The sequence below is a fragment of the Dufourea novaeangliae genome, unplaced genomic scaffold (genome assembly GCF_001272555.1).
Source record: "Dufourea novaeangliae isolate 0120121106 unplaced genomic scaffold, ASM127255v1 scaffold6, whole genome shotgun sequence".
In the NCBI taxonomy this organism is placed as follows: Eukaryota; Metazoa; Arthropoda; class Insecta; order Hymenoptera; family Halictidae; genus Dufourea; species Dufourea novaeangliae.
Window position 1 is genome coordinate 202,631 of NW_015373900.1, and position 17,435 is coordinate 220,065.

At 44.8% G+C, this 17,435-nt stretch overlaps 1 protein-coding gene across 1 annotated transcript in view; it reads right to left on the reverse strand.

Moving 5' to 3' along the window:
* Nucleotides 1-431: 431 nt before the first annotated feature.
* LOC107193530 (putative mediator of RNA polymerase II transcription subunit 26) overlaps nucleotides 432-17,435 on the reverse strand; it is a 47,842-nt gene continuing 30,838 nt past the window's right edge. The window contains exons 4-12 of the mRNA XM_015582996.1: nucleotides 6,056-6,303; nucleotides 4,991-5,492; nucleotides 4,745-4,864; nucleotides 3,843-4,561; nucleotides 3,169-3,704; nucleotides 1,701-2,468; nucleotides 1,088-1,254; nucleotides 788-987; nucleotides 432-593 (exon numbers count right to left, since the gene is read on the reverse strand). Of these exons, the coding sequence (XP_015438482.1) occupies nucleotides 558-593; nucleotides 788-987; nucleotides 1,088-1,254; nucleotides 1,701-2,468; nucleotides 3,169-3,704; nucleotides 3,843-4,561; nucleotides 4,745-4,864; nucleotides 4,991-5,492; nucleotides 6,056-6,303 (3,296 nt within the window). The 3' untranslated portion in view covers nucleotides 432-557. The remainder of the gene's footprint in view (nucleotides 594-787; nucleotides 988-1,087; nucleotides 1,255-1,700; nucleotides 2,469-3,168; nucleotides 3,705-3,842; nucleotides 4,562-4,744; nucleotides 4,865-4,990; nucleotides 5,493-6,055; nucleotides 6,304-17,435) is intronic.

The following is a 17,435-nucleotide window of genomic DNA, read 5'->3' on the forward strand; positions in this document are numbered from 1 at the left end:
TTTCAGAGTGTTTTTGCCGAGAATATGTATATAGTTCATATTTTCTGTGCGCGTGTGTGATTAATTCCGAGTATACATATATCGTTTTCTCGCTCGACGAACCGGAAATACGAATAAGCTACTGTTCTTTCGAGCTGGTCAATTATATCCTAATTGTTCGTTACATCGTGTATATTTTATTACGTTTTCATTCGATTCTGTTAAACCGCTGAGCGGGTCCGCGTCTCCTCGTCGCTGAACATTGCGAGAAATTTTATTGGTCGACGCCCTAACATTCTTCAACGTGAATAACTTACGATAAACCATGGGCTTGTTTAGCGATTAACCGGTTATGTCTTACAAAATGTAAGAAAAAAAAAATGATAATAAAATGAAACCTACGGGCGAAAGCTCGTTTCGCTCGGTTCATTTCGGATGATGACGATGGGGTGCGATTAAATAGGATATGACATTGGTAATGCGACGACGGATGCAACTATGATACTTAACGAGATAAAGCTGCGAATCGAATACTGTGGTAATGATCAATCATCGGATTTATTTCGAGCTCACGCGCCTCAGTCCACCTTTCCCGGCTGCACCCTCGGATACAACTGAAATAAAGGAGGGGGGGGGGGGAATCATTCAGTATTGCTTATCCAAAGTGAGTATTATTAAAATTTCGGTCAAATAAATAAGTATTTTGATAGTATAGAGTTCTTTTTACGCTAGATTTTACTCTAGATTACTCTATATAGTCTATACATCCTTCAAATTTTTGACTCTTCCGCCAAGAAACGCAACTTACGCCAAGTAAATTTCGGGGCACGTAGCCTTCTTTGTGTCCCAGTTTGCTCCACCACCATTCCCTTTCGTTGTCATCGCCTTTTCGAAGCACAACCAGAGAGTCGCCGTTCTTCAGGGTCAGCTCGTCGCTGTGCTGTGCCTCGTAATCGAACACCGCGTACACTTGCCCGTTGTTCATTATGCCCAGCTTCTCTTGGACACCTGCAGCAACAGCAAACAGTCGTGGTTAATTACAATTAATAATCAATTATATACGCAAGTTCATAATTGTGTTCACGACGAATCACCGATAAATACTGACTGTACAAGTATTCGGAACAGCCGTCGAAGCCCTCCTCGTCCTCTTCGCACTTTTCCGCGGCGGTCTCGTGATCGGAGAGGGTGGTGGCGAAGATACAGGCCCCGTGCTCCACCAAGAATCGCACCATCGACAAATTGTTGCAGCTTGCGGCGCAATGTAGCGGCGTCCTGCAATAGGTAGATAGAAATATTTTATTTTTTTCAGTCTTACGGGTCTTTTATAATGTTGTTTCGTCTAATCGTCTATAAGAAGATTTTTCGAGTGCTAAGCGTTCTTCAATAAAAACGCAACGAATAGAACCTTGACACATTATCTACCGACTGCTATTTAATAGGTTTAGTAGAATCCAACAATCAACATTCAAAGAACTATTATTAAACAGTCGAATCGCAGTAGCAAATTACATTCATGAAAACTAGGAAGGACTCTAATAGAATAACCTATCAATTTCTTCCTTAATCCTGATTCAAGGGTAAATTAATAGGCTTCTCATCTATAAGCATTGACATTGAAAAGCCTATTAATAGGCTACCAGTCAATAAAGTGTTAATCAACGAACCCAACATGTATGTACATAATGAACTCGCACATACGATTTCGAACCCGGTCTTACCATCCGTCGCTGTCCTGCGCGTTCACATCGCATCCAAACTCGACAAGAAACTTGACGATCTCCAGGTGACCAGCGCAGATGGCGTTGTGAAGCGCTGTGATGCCCTCGTCGTTGGCCGAACTGGGATTCGCGACCTCCTTGGCGGTCTTCTTCACCAGCTCGAGCTCACCCTCGAGGCTAGCGTCCAACAATAGAGCGAGGGGATCGAACGACACTCTTCTCGAGAGGTTTGCCTTTCCTGTGCTGGACTTCAGGTTCCCTTTCTTCCTCCTCATTACCTCGTTTCCACCCTTCGCGTCCACGTCTAGGTCAGTTCTTCTATCCGAGTCTTTCTGCGCCTTCGCTTTATCCTCAATGTTGATCACGTTCAGGGCGTCGATGATGTCAGACTCCTCTAGCTTCTCATTGTTGATCACGTCCTCGCCGATGCTCACCTTGCAATTGTCCGTCGTGTCGATGATCTGAGGCTGCTGTTGTTGTTGTTGTTGTTGTTGCTGCTGCTGCTGTTGTTGCTGCTCGGTTTGCATCAGATCCGCTGGAATCTCGGTCTCCGGGAACAGGAACGCCGGTGGCATCTCAATCCGCCGGTTTATCGACACGTGGACATTTGACTTGGCGTAACGTAGCCTTGGCTGCTCGGAGATCGGCGCCTTCTTCAGTGTCAGAGGCCTGGCTTTGATGATCTGGTGGTTGCCGAACTGGGTCTCCGTGGGTGATTCCGGGGGTTCCGACGTGGGTATCGGTGGGGCGTCCTCTTCCTTCTCCGTTCTGGGGAGAGAATTCGGTAGAATAGTTAAACACAGAAACCCTTCTTCTCTAATAGTTCAGAAGACTGACAATATTGAACAACGTTGATCGTTTTCTCGAAGAAGACGTCTCAGTTCTTTATTTTCTATTTTCTATTACGAATCGGTAATTAAGTAATTAGAACGTTCCGACTGTTCTCCGTTTAAGTTCTCGAGGAAGATCAATTCAAACTGAATGGCGCGCGCGTCAGCAAAACCCCCGATCGATCGAAGGAGCGCTCGAGTACTAAAGTGCTATTGTGTCTTCGACGGCACAGCAGTCGTTCTATTTCGGTGTCTATTATTCGAGAAGACAGGCATCGATTCACCGGCCAAATCGATCACGGACTAATTAACATTTATAATTAACCCGGTAATCGTTTTGTCATCCTGTGCCCGAAACCCTTGCCACCTGTGTGTGCTCTTCCATGAGCGCCTAGATCGATCGTATCTTCTTGATTATCTTGCAATTGATTGGTAGTCAATGGATGTAAGCAGATGGGCACACGAAGACTTACTTTCTACTATCGATACTATCTTCGTTTCGTTTGAATACTGTTTATTGTCCTATCTTATGTAACTAGTCCGAACTAAATTTCTTTGCAGTGTTGGAATGGTCTAACCGCAGAAAACAAAGCGATAGCAGTTAACGCGAGGGGTGGGGGGGGGGGGGAAATACGAACCTTGGACCGATTCCCATATTGTTCTTGCAATCACCCATTACGTCCACAGAATTGTCCACCTTCTCGTGATGGGTCAATCTCGGCGGTGGGTTAGGCTTAATCGGTTTCGGTGGTAGCGCCGGCTTGGTCTTGTCCTCGCCCCGTATCTCCCCTGAGCCCTTCCTCTCGTTCTCGGCCTTGAGCCTCTCGAATTCGATTGGTTTCTCCGCCATTTTCGCTGTGATCTCGAACTTTCCGTTGTGCTCGTGTTTCGTCGTGGAATTCTGCTCGTACTTGTTCTGAACGTTCTCGAACTTCGGGGCCGGCTCCTGCTGCTTGAACTGTTGTCCACCTTCGTACTTAGTCGAGGGATCGTGCTTGAACGCTGTGTTGTGCTCGTGTTTCACGGACGGTCTCACCTCGTGTTGATCGTGTTTACCGTATTGCTGAGTGTTCTGATTGGGATCGTATTTGGGTACATGGAGTTGTTCGTGTTTCGTCTGACCGCCACCCTCGTACTTCCCCTGCTCGAGCTTGACCGTGTCATACTTGTTCGTCTGATTGCCAGGTGGCTGCTCGTGTTTGTTCGACTGATCGTAGAGCTTCGTCGGCTGATTGGACTGATCGTACTTCCCGTGTTCGTACTTCGATGGATGCTGATCATATTTCATCTGATGGGGATCGTACTTGAACACCGGGTTAGGCTCGTACCTCTGTTGCTCGTGCTTGGCCGGCAACGCGTGCTCGAACTTCTCCTTGGCCTCGAACTTCATCTTATCGGTTTGTTCTGTACTGGACGTGGGACTGGTTATCGGTTGCTGGTTCTGGTTGTATCTCGGAACCGAGTTACCAAAATTGGCCCCGCTGGACGTTGTGTGCATAGCAGGCGGTAAATTCGGGGAGATCTGAGACTGATAGGCTATGGGAGAGGAGACGTGGGTGTTCGATTGGGTGGAGTGCTGCTGAATGCCTGGATAGTTGAGCCTCGAGGTATATGTTTGTTCCTGACTGGGGGTCTGACTACTTGTAACCGACTGGTTCAATTGCTGCTGCTGGTTCGCGTTCTGCGTGCCCAGTCCAACGAAGTTCTGAGCGTTCGCGTGTCCACGACCGATCAGACTCAAGGTCTGCGGCATGACCGGATGGATCTTCGTCGAGGATGTCTGATAGATCTGGGACTTGACGGAGAAACTCGGCGCCACGCTGGACACAGGCTTCTGATGGGTTTGAAGGTTCCGATGATTTTGGGTCTGCGTGATGGATACTGTTGTGCCCAGGTTGGACGCTGAGGAACCGATAGTGTGCTGTTTCTGTTGAATGTTCCCGTGTTGCTGCTGCTGCTGCGTCTGCGGTTGCTGTTGATGGTGAACTCGAAGATTCTGCGATAAACCGTCCGGACTAAAGTTGTGACCGGAGCCGATTAGATTGTTGTTCGTGCTGTTCGTATTGTTGTTGTTGTTGTTGTTGTTGTTGTTGTTGTTGTTGTTGTTGTTGTTGTTGTTGTTGTTGTTGTTGTTGTTGTTGTTGTTGTTGTTGTTGTTGTTGTTGTTGTTGTTGTTGTTGTTGTTGTTGTTGTTGTTGTTGTTGTTGTTGTTGTTGTTGTTGTTGTTGTTGTTGTTGTTGTTGTTGTTGTTGTTGTTGTTGTTGTTGTTGCACGTCTGCTGGAGATTCACGGACTGGCTGGCGATATTTTGATTGTACTGCTGCTGGTTCGTGCCTAGGAGTTGCGATTGACCTAAAAATATATGTGTGCGATTCGATCGATTTAGGTAACCGGGCATATCTACTTAGCATCTATATGTTGAGAGTAATGCCAGAGGTGGTTCCACTCTATTGTACAAACCTTGGATATGGGATTGGGACTGACTGTGCGCGATCTGATGGCCAAACTGCTGAAAGGCGACCCTCTGGCCTAGCTGCGAGGCGCTTGCCGAGTGTTGGATCTTGTTCTTGTTCACGTCATCCTCCGCGGCCTTGAAGTTCACCGTGAACTTGGTGTTGTACGGCAAGGTTTGGTACTTCGGATCGTTCTTGTTCAAATTGAAGTCGTTGTCGTTTGGTATGTGGGAGTACGGTTCGATCGCCGCTATGTTACCGGCGGGCCTGGACTTACCGCCGGCGTTGAACTCGAGCTTCGATTCCGTGAAACCGCTGTTCGTGTTCCCACGATTCCCGGAGCCTAGCTGCTGGCTGAGTCGTTGATTCAACGCTCTTTTACGCTGAAGACGACCCTGTAGCTGGGCTATCCTAGCGTCGATCGACGCCATCTCCGCTTGCCGTTGCGCCAGGGCCAATCGTTGCTGGGACACCACTTGGTTCTGCTGCTCGTTCATCTTGTTACGGTACTGTCAATGGGGGAGGGGGGAGGGAGAGGGGAGGGGGAACAAAAGCAAATGGAGTTTGTCTGTCAGTTTGCCAGGTGAATTCTATTCAGGGAAAATCCCTTACAAGACTGATTTCGTCCAATTCTGACCGACTTCGATACCGATTGTAATCGATTACACCGACTGAATCTCTTCGTTCGAAAGTCTTCGTAATATCAGTCAAAACGTGTTACACGCGTAACTGATCATTCGAACAGACTATCTGTACGTTCTACCAACGAAAGGAGAAGATGCAGAGGGTCCATCCATCATCGTACTGTGTCAAAGGGATTCTCAACTGATCATTTCGATTTTAAATAATAAAAAATAAGTTTTACCCCGTCGGACCTTTTAGATTCACGAAATCGAACTGTCCAGTCGCGTAGCCGCGAGATAGAATTTACTGCAAATGGAATGGGCACGCGATCAGGAGTGCAGCGGTAACGGGTAAAAGGGGCTTTTCTTCGTGGATCTCATTCCAGAACGTTTTCCCGGCAAGGACAAAAGGATCCAGAAGGATAGGAGGATAAAGTCAAAAGACTCACCATTAGTTCTCTCCTGAGCTTCTCGAGCTCGGCGCTGGCCGGTGTCGACAAGTGTCCACTGCCAGGTCCGCCGACACCACCGCCGCCGACGCCACCGGCGCCTCCGCTTCCGGTCCCGGTCCCGGCAGCGTTCTGCCGACCCCTGAGCTCCTCCAGCTGCCGTGTCAGCTCCTCGACCTTCGCCACCGCTAACGAGAGTTCCTTCTCCTTCTCGTTGAACAGCGCTCTTATGCAGTCCAGATCCGAGGCTGTGGATAAAAGGAAACAAAGCATAGGACATAGAAACAAAGATGGTTCCACTTTCGGGAGCGTGTCAACATGTTCGCTACCAACGTTACATACCGATTTCCAAGTCAGCATATTTTCTTAGACAAAAGTGGAATGGGTTTTGCAATATTCACATATATTTTGTGTCAGTCGATAGAATGCTGAAAATTGATCGTAATCTGTGACGAAAATTTCCGAAATAATGTACTGGTAGCGAACGTTCGAATCCCTTGCCTTACGATTTTCATGATGTTCGCAGTCTCGAGAATTACTTTATTGTCGATTATTTCCCAGAAACCGAAAGGAATTGTACATATCGCAACTGTACATTTACTCTGACTGTTGAATCCCATTTTGAAATTGTAAGCCTGACTCGATGTTATAATATAAGGCAAGGGGATGAAGACGACAAGGTAGAGCTTCTCGAATGATTGGAATTGAAATTGATCGTCCACCGTTTGTCTACACGCGATAAGCTACAGAGACGTCTTGTGAGTACTTGACCGCCGTCTTTGAAAGATGCAACCGCCAAATCACGCTGTATTATGGTTCGAACTATTTCGTTTGCGAACGAAAGTATTAAATTTTATATTTTCAGGGATATTCATCTTATTTCTTCCACGTATTTCCGCCGTTCGACGTCAGTCGACCTCTCTGCTCTCGAAGTTATTACAGAACCGGAAATTGATTCGGTGCCCCTTCAAGGACATCGATGAACCCTACTAGAGCAACCGAACGATCTTTCGCCCAGTCTCAAAGGAAAAAAATTCTTTCTTTTAATTATTTCCCCCCGTCTTTGACGAAGTTTCACCATTTTAGCCTCTTCAGCCTCTTCAGCCTTTGTGCGATCTTTCGTCCGCGCGTTTTAATTTCGCCCCGGGAGGAACATCTCCAGCGGCATTATCGCCTCGTTTCTTTCTATCGGCATTACGAAGGCGAGGCTCTCGGGGACAAGAAGCGATCAACGATCCCGTCTCGTGGACGAAACAACAAATCGGTCCCCGTCGTTGGAAGCTACGCGTCGAGGAATTCTCATTTCACGAGGAAAGGAACATCAAAGTTTTAAACGCACCCTTACCTTACCCCCAGGACGAAAACGATTATCCTCTAGAGCAGTGGTGGCGAACCTTCTTACAATATTCATCGAGTTGTTGACGTGCCTGGCAAGTTTTAATAACAACAAAAAATGAGAAACAATTCACCGTCTAATTAATCGACCACAAGCGAGCCCTAATCCGTAAATCCTTCAGCATCCACCAGAAAAATTATTCGTTTAGCAATCGGAAGGTGAACGCTTCTTAATGTTCGTACATATTTTGGACATATTTTCGCACACAATCGTTCAAGAAGACCTGCTTTTTCTATACGACCTTATACGAACGACTCTTAAATTCGATTTCTACGTTGATGTCCTAGATGGAGCTATTAAAAACTTGGGTCGATTGGACCCAGCCACCACCCCGCGAGAGGTTAATCCAGTCGTTCATTTGGCCAATTTTCAAGCGATTAACTCCATAAAAGCAACTTTACTATTAAAATTCGAACAAAAAGAGTTCAATCATTTTGGTCTGTGAACGGCACGATTGGTGCAATTTCCAACTATCCAAGATTCCTCGACGAACCGATTCGCAAGACAAAGGCCTGTAAAAGTACACCGATGATTCCTGAGACGATCTCGAACCAAGAGTCTGGAAAAAAATACGTATCGAGTCGTCTTTTTCGATTCCGTTCGGATCGAAGATTCTCCGAAGAATACGATGGAGGAGGTGGGATTTCAATCGATCCACGGAACGATTCTCTATGGTTCGACGACGACGGTACTTCTACGGATCTACGGTTTCTTCCAGAGGAGAAAAATATTTTATTATATTAACTAATATACTATATGTAAAACTAAACCTATAATCTATTTAAAGTAATATTACGAAATTATGTACTTTGAGATAAATTTTACCACCCCCCGAATGATAACCTGCTTAGGCCTATGAGTCTACTTATTATGAAATAATTCTTCGAATATTTCAGACGCAGTATTCACGTCAGCCTAATTTCGATCCCGAAAATAAGGTCACGCAATCGATTCTTTTCGGTTCCCCAGAATTTCTAACTTCAGGCCACGAATTGGGGAATCCGAAGACGCTGTCCCCGTTCCTTTTAATTTCGCGTCGATTCGGATTCGCTTGTTTGTTCCCTGTGGCGCGTGTGTTTTTTTGTCCCGGTGTTTTGTTCGCCTCAACGTCATTTCCCCGCGGGATAGGATGTGGGAAAACACGCAAAGAAACGGGGCGTGCGGCCGGATCACGTCCGAGAACGGGGGAAGAATGCAGGGAAGGAAGGGACCTTTTGTGCAGTTCCTCTTTCGACGAACCATCGGGCCCAGAGCCGTGCACGCCTTATTAGACTTTTCATTTTCTGCGGCGGCTTGTCGCTGCTTATTGCTCGCGCCTCGACGACTTTTATATCTATGGATCGCGGGTATTCGTTTCGTGAACGGTACATCCGGAGCTGGGAGATTCGAGTCTCCTTGAAATCGAGGGTGATCAGACGAGGAAAAACGTTCTACATTCTCCGTGGATTCTGGATCCGTACGGTTCATCACACTGGTATAGCAAAAATGCCGACTGAGCAAAAATGAACACACGAGTATAAAATGAATTTCCGGTGATAGATTGAATCAGTGGCGGTTATGACTAGGTTCATTTCTATCCGAGTCCATTTTCACCTAGGGCTATTTCGATCTAGGCCGTCTAGGCATTCAAGAGCTACCGACGGAAACGACCTCTATACATCGAAGGGTATCAATTGTTCTAAGAAAAATTAGTCACCCTTCGGTGGCTAACACTTCTGTCGGCAACACGAGGATCAAATGGACCAGAGAACGTACACGTTATCAGAGAGCTTACGACAACCGAAGAAGGACTTTTTGTTATCCACTCTGCAGAAAACTACATCCGGTATACTTCACGTGGAAAATTCAATTTCTGAATCGTCCGGGAGCACTGACTCGTAATCGCGAAGAAAGTTTAATCGGCCGTCACTCTGGTCACGACGCGACGGAGCAATTAATTAACGAGCAACTGGAAAACGTAACGCGTCGCTCCGATTTTCATGGTACAAAACGCTCGATTAGCGCAACGGGTCGTCTCTGTGTTCCTTAACGCCGCAAAGAGTGCCGTTGGTTTCTTGGAGAAATATAAAAACAAAACAAAAAACAGAACCGTTTTCTTAAAGCTTAAACAAAAGAACATGATCGTTTAATTAAACGGCAGACTTTTAATTGCCGCGTACAATTAAACACGAAGAACGGTAGATAGTTTATCGACGGGGGAATCGTGCGCGCCGGATCTGTACTTTATCAGACCTGATACCTGATTGTCGTCGTTAACGGTCGGTTGTTTCTTTATAATCGTCGTCGTCGATGTTAATTAAAACGCGTTTCATCCGTAGACGGTACAATTAATTCGATCGTCGATCCGAATACTATATGTATATGAGCCGTACACAGGCCTGCAAGTGACTAACTTCATTTTTTGAAATTTATTTAGAATTTTAGTGCCGAAGCACTTGAGATCGGTGCTTTACTTTTTATATTTAAAATAAACTACATACATGTATAAATTTTCTGGAGTTAATCACTTTGGCACATGAACGGCTCGTATCGTACTCTCGTTCCACGATACACTACCTCGTCTGGTTGGTAGCTTTTTTTGCGGGGATACTCGACGAATTTCCGCGGGAATATCGCTGACTCTGCTAAAACCACCCACCCTCTCCTTGTTCCTGAAGCTCCAGAGGTCAGGGACGCCCGTTAAAAATGTCGCTGGAACACGACTTCCTCTTTTTTTTTCTTCCACTTCCGTCGCAACGACCGACCCCGCGAAATCGAGTTATTAGAGCGCGTCAAGATATCGTATATTCTTCCTCCCTTTAACGATGACACGTCGGTATCGATGTTTCGAGTTCTAGCCTGAATTCGATCGATTCCAGATTTTTGTCCCCTAATTCCTGATAGCGAAAGGTCCTGCGTAGGTTCAGTGTAATCACAGATTGAAGCGCAATTTCTAACAAACCGAGCGTTCGTTTGTTTAGATATCGGAGGACGTCGAGACGTGTACCTACTGTGCAGGGGTCGTAAGTTGCCGAGTATACATAGTTCGAATAAAGTAGAAAATTATTGAATTAAAAGATTTAACTTAAATTATTGAATTAAAGTTTTTAGGTTTGATTACCAGACTACGGATTTTATGCATTTGTACTATACACTATTCTTTAGAATTCACCATGCTGAAGAGTTTGGTCAATTTTAAAGAGGTGTTTTCATTGTATCTAGAACCTAATAGAGAACGGTAAATAACATAAACAAATCTCTTGACTGATTTGACTTCAGTTCAAATCTATCATTCAAAATCTATGTTTGAATAAATATTCGCAGTCTATTGAATACGTTGTTTTTACAGAAAGTGTGTAAAAAAATTGAATAGTTATAGACTCGAAAGGATAAATATTTACATTTGTCCATGGTTCTCGTCGCGTCCGCCAGATTGGTCATCGCGGATCGTTATTTATTGCTTGATCTTCGCCGAAAATTGTGATAGCTCGAGTGGAAACAGCGATTCCACGATATCTGCTGGACCTACTCGTAGCGTCGGAATCGCTCGAAATTTCGCAGGCGGTCGACCAAAAACGACCAAGAACGACCAGGGACGACCAGGAGAGACGAACTGTCTTCCGTGTGTGTATACCGTGTGTAAACTTTCGCGAACGAGTCGTGAACACACACACACACACACACACACGGACGATTTTCATCGGGTACATTTTGTATTCACGAGAGAAACGGGAGCCCGAAGTCCCCGCCTCGAACTTTCGTGTTTTTCCAAGGAGTCTGTGTCTGTTCTCCTCGACGATCCTCGAGAATCTTCCTCTCTTTCGATTCCCCTGACTGCGACAGCTTTGGTTTTATTCCGATTTTACGATAGACATCAACATCGAAGGAAGTGTTCCTCGTCCGTGCGCATAAGAGTTCCGAGCCCAGGAACAGGGTTGTCCTCCGAGTCGAATCAGCTCGTTCCAGTTTTCGCTCGACTGTTAGATACAAGAACAGTAAGGGGTGTGTATGTGTTCACTACTGGGGGGAACCGTTTATTTATTTATCCGATGTAGGGTAAGAGACCCATTTATTGTCACCTATCTATCGAATTACTGTCATCCTAGACTGTTTCGTTTAAAATAACAAATAAACGTTGTACAGTTATACATAAAGAAAATTCTGCGTGCTATTAAAACTGTAATTCATACGATGGAAAAAGCAGCACTTAATTTCCTTTTCTAGTCATTTTTGTAAAACGATGAAAAGTTTTTAGTTGATTGAAAGAGACAACAAACGACGACTTCCTTACTAGCGAAAGGGAAAACAAGGTACAAAAGAAAGGACTATAGTTGTAATATTTGAGCTGGTAACATAATAAAATGTAATGTTTTAGATAATATAAAGATCATAGAAAATAATGTCGATCATAATTCGACGATTTGTTAAGTTTTTTAACCAATACGGTCTGTGCCCGTCACGTGCAACCTGACCTAAAAAAGTGACAGTATCTGGATATACGAGGTGACAGTATTTGGTTAGGTGATAGTAATTGGGATGTCACTGCTGTCAGTAATTCGATCGAACACATTTCATGGGTGACAGTCTGACAGTAATAGCTTTCGAGATATATTTTTGAAAATAAGGAATTTATAAATGAAAGTAGAGGTTTAGAAAGTTACATCAAAATTTTCCTCCAATTAAACATATTAAATAATAATAAAAAGAAATAAAAACGCGTGTTTTTGGTCAGTTAATAGAAAAATTATGCAATAATGTCAGTGTCGTTTCTTAAAGTGTCAGTTAAAGTTGGGTCTTTTACCCTAGCTGTTGCGTGGGCGTAATAATCTAATTATTTTCCTAAGGATGTAAAACGAAATAATAGTATGCAGGGTATTTCCAAATCGTGTCATCATCCTCTCTCATTGAATGCCATGCTGCCGCAAACCATAACAGAACATTCGCCATGTTTAACGATATTTATTCAATTTTCTGGCTGTAGCTTCGAATTTCTTTTTCTCGAATTTTTTTAGCTACCAATTCATCCTGAAAATCTTAAGAAAATCATATCCAACTGTATTACTACCACGATCTTACAGAAGTATTACACGAACCTCACCTTTGTAAGGTGTAGGTATATGTATGTATCATATGTACTTACATACTTAGGTTTGAGTCTCACTGTATGACTGGTTAGTGCATGATCGCTGCGTGTACCGTGACGATCAATGAAACGACATCGAAGAGAATCACTTCACGATCGTACATCATCATTCCCGCACGCGACCGTACGATGAAATTAACCGATTCGCGAATCCGCGACTCGGTATGGGTCGATTAGTTAGATCCGATCCACTGGATGGAGTCCATAATCGCCTCGTGGAATGATGATGTATCGTCGCGTCACGCGATTGTCCGATGACCTAGAATTCCATTATCGAATTCTGGGCATCTATGTATACATATGTACATATAGACCTCCCATTTCTCCCATCCCGCTGGATACCACCGGGGCTCGGGGCTTTCTCTTGCGAGCTCGTGTAGAGCAGCATGTCACGGCAGTCACGGTGAGTCGGAAAACGCCGATACGCGTCGATATTCCTGTCGCGGATACTGGCAAATGGATTTCTGATGGAAGTTTGAACGTGTCTTCGACGGGCGACGGCCCTAAAAATCGATTCTTCCAAGAGAATCCAGCTACTACGGTCCCTTGTGACCGCTTGCGATCGATACTCTTGTCCTCCCTTGCTTGGAGAGAAAGGTATCAAAAATGGGAGGAAAATAGTCTTTGGAACTGCCCAACTTCACTATGACACGCGACAGACCACAGAAGTTGTACTATGCAGTATACATACTTAATCGTATGTTCGCGATCGACGAATCAAATCAGCTGGACCACCTACAGTCCACGTAGGGTAAACCCGAATTTATGGACGTTTTGGATTAACACTTGAACGCATTTATTTATCTATAATCTATAACAACAAAATAGCTGTTGAAATTGCAATTTCATTTATTTTTCTTGAAATTTTTATAAACATGATTACACACTTGTTCTTATTGTAAATTTTCAAACAATTATTTATTAAGTGGAATACGTGGACAAGCTCGGTAAATGGCTGCAACATTTCTGAAATATGTTTAATAAGAAAAATGAGTTTCCTCTACGTTTCCTCGGCCGAGTTACCATAATCCAGACAGCTGATCGATGACAGTGATATAATCATTCGAAGGTAGAACGAAACTTTTCGTGATCTCGCGATGCAGACCAGTCTATCCCCCCGTTGGCCTCGATGTGCCTCCATGCACCTCGAAAACACTTTACATCGGTTTTATCGGGCCACGAGAACTGTATGTATATGTATACGAACTCGGTTTACTCCAGCATTCCCTTCGAGCCTCTGCTTTCCACGGAAACGAGATTTCCCGATATAGAAGAGCGCCAATAGAGCCTACAAATCCAAGGATCGAGAAGAACGAGTTCTCTATCGCGGATGTGCTCTTCCGCTTCTGGTTATACATTTTTTAGGGATAAGACATATACTAGATACATACACCAGTGTTGGAGTTTCTTTCTCCTTGTGCATTGTTCCTCTCGATCGCGTCGCGGTTTTTTCGTTCGAACGAGGTTTCGCGACACCCTGTATACGGCTTGAACGAATCATTAATCAGACGTTAATTGTAAAAGGCTCGTGGCGTGTAACCGCTAATTAGCGAAATTAAAAATACAGGATTCTTTCGCTAGAAGCGCAATTAAAAAAATGGTGAACCGCGACTGCCCGTTTCGTAATTGAGCGAATATTCGAGCGTGAATTTCTTCTTCTCGGGAACAAACGGCGCGAAACAGAGAGCCAGCTCGCGTTTTTCTTGCGCCACGGATTCACAGAGTTTTCGGAGGAATTTCGTGCTTTTGCTTCTCGTGCCACTTTTCAATTCCTTTGACGGATCGAGAAATTTCGACAAAAACCGTACGGACACCAGGAGAGCGAACTGTATTCTTGGCACTTGTGTAAGAATTTATATCCACGCTCGATCCTAAATTGGATCAAGGCCTCTTCCTTAATAATTTAAAGGAGATCCGTGTGTGTCGATGCTTCATCGAGGAAACCCGAGGCATCGGAATGTTCCCGGAATTTTTCCTTCCTTTTCAACAGTGTTAGCTGGTTATTTTTGTGTTGTCGAGTTCGCGGAGTGGGAAGGATGATATTAACGAAACGAGCCGTTAAAGTGGAAGAAACGGTACGTCAAAATGATTTCGTAACAGGACGATCAATCTTGGGTACACGGACTCTGGAAGACCGGAGGTCGGGTGAGGTCGCTACATGTATTTTTATAGTCGGATTACCAATGATCCAGCTGAAGCAGATCGATCGAACATTGGCATCAAATCCGCTTCACAGAGGTACGACGCACGATATATGAATTTATCGAAACTAAAATGGAGGGAGAAAAAAAGTTTCTTCGTGCTTTAGAAGCTTTAATACTCCCGGGACCGTTCCTTCATCCCCAGTTTCGTGTTCTCCGGATAAGGTCGTTCTTGAATCCATAGACGGGGAGATGATGGGGTAAAGGCTCGGGGTGGAAAAAACGAAAAAAAAAAAAAAGTAATGTTTTAATCCCGTGAAAGGGTCTCGGTCTCGGCTTCCGAAAGTAGATAAAGCCACGTTTCTCGTGCCAGCTTTCTGGTTCCTGGTCCCCGAGCATATCGGGCGGCAGACTCTTAAAATTTAGATCGCGGTTTAACAGCAAAGAAACTCGAGAATTATACCCGTGATACCCGTGCTCGACTAGACTATGAATCTATCGGCGATGTGCAAGGAATGTGGTATTTTCTTGAGAATATCGCGGTCCATCGATCGGTTTTATATATCGAGCACACGGCATCCCAGAGAAGCCAGAGACGCCCTCGATTTCGAATGGATACGGACCTCTCAGACATCTCCTTTAATTGGATCACTCTTCTTTCACGATTATCCGTCAAACTTCATTGTTTGCCAATTCAAAGTGCCCTCCTCCCTTCCGCGAGCGTATCCAGAAATTAGTTTTGTTCCTGAAATCGATAGTTCGAATCCGATAGGGGAATGTTGCAAAAAAAATCGGTGGGTAGGGTGGAAAACAATCGGTTAACGGGAAATAGAGAAATACAGCGCGCGTAATTATCGACTTTTTGATTTCCACGTGAAACGGATTATCGTCCCGGAGAATGATTTCGTTATTACCGGCGTTATGAGACATTATCCGGGTTTATACATACATACGTACGTGCGTGCGTGCGTGCGTGCGTGCGTGAAGCACCACCTGGCTCGGTATCCAGCCTATATTATTATCATTTTAACGGCATTATTATCGTAAAACCGGCTTGCACGAGTTCGCGAGAAAGGGCTAAACGAAATATATATAATATTTCTCGAAACGGAAACGTCAGTGGAAAATAGTGTATCCGTTTCCAAGAGGTATGTATATATACATACATACACAATACATACCAGACGCAACCTGACAAGGTTCGTTTCACGTCGTTCTCTTCGTTTTCGGAAGCACCGTAGAGAGGGTGGTGGTGCTCCACCCAGGGAGTGACTCCGTTTGACGCGACACGCATTTTACATGGGGAACGAGCAATTTATCGGCCCTCCAGACGGTCGCCGAATGTCGAAGCAGCCCCCTTGTTTCACGACATCGCGTAAAACTCGAGTGGCTGCAGAAAATTCTTACTCGCGTGCTTACCTACGAGTCCTTCACACATTTTCTTAAACCGTTCGCAATTTCCGATTTCTCGACGTCGGCATGGCACGTCGGCACGTCACCGTCACGGGTTGTCTCGTGACATTCCGGCTGTTTCGACCTTTTTCGCCTTCGAATATTTCACGTTTGGTTCTACCAAAAGCGGAACGTGGATGACCCATTTTCTCAAATTTTCCCAGCGCGTTCTTTACAATATTCCCTTTATACATACGTAGGGATATCAAACAGTTTCCGGAACAAGGCTGCCATTTTGTTTTGCCAAGTCACAGTGGTGAAAACGATTTTTCGGAGTATGTATAGTGAAGTGTTCTTTATGGAATTCCAGAATTTTATTTTGGTTACTTGATTTTCTACTATTTAATCGCGCGTAGGAAAACTACACAGAAGAAGCATTGAATTATTATAAAAATCGGAATTTCTATGTTTAATCAATTCAGAATAATGAAGTACTTTCTTTTTATCTTCTATCTGTTATTCCAAACTCTTTATCTAGATAATGAATTTGCCACTCTCAAAATTAGTCGAAGCACCGTATCCGCAAGATTTCTAGAGAACTCGAATGAGAAAGGCACTTACTCCCCCGCGGAAATTTACTCCGTCGCGGAGTTTAAGCTCCCGAAGGAGACGAAGCTCGGGATGCCCTGAAACTCTCACGGGGCAAAAGGGTTCTACATATAGTCCCCTCTCTTTCTGCACCAAATCGAGTTTGTTTCGCCTGCAGGAATCCGAGAAAAAGTTAATTAATAGCCGCCCCGCGTCGAACCATCGAACTCTTCACAGGGTGTTCTGGACTTCCAACCCCCTTCGAGCTTTTCTTCAAAGACGAGAGTGGTCCCGAGTGGGGGATCGGTTGATTCAAACGAGGGGGAGCTGACTCTCGAGACACACCATGAATCAAGCACCCAGAACCATCCCCTAGTTATCTCTTATATTAATCGAAACTCTACCTTAGGGGTAAAAGCGAACAAGGGTGGTGGGCTAGAGAGATTTATCGGAAGGACTCTTAAGTGGTTGGAATCTCGAGTCGTTTCCAAGCCTTTTACCCTCTCCCCCCAAAGTGTTCTGCGCTTCTACCGCCTCTCCACTTCCCCCCTCCCTCCGCGGAAGATCTAGCACCCTGACCTCCGGCTTGGTTTCACGCGAAGAGGGGAAATTAGACCGCGGACGAGGGGTGCACGGGGAATTATCGCTCGTTATCGTCAAGGCGCGAGCAGCTCCCTCCATCGTTTACCCTCTTTTCTGTTCCACTCCCCAACCCCAAACCCCTTCAACGTTTTTTTTCTT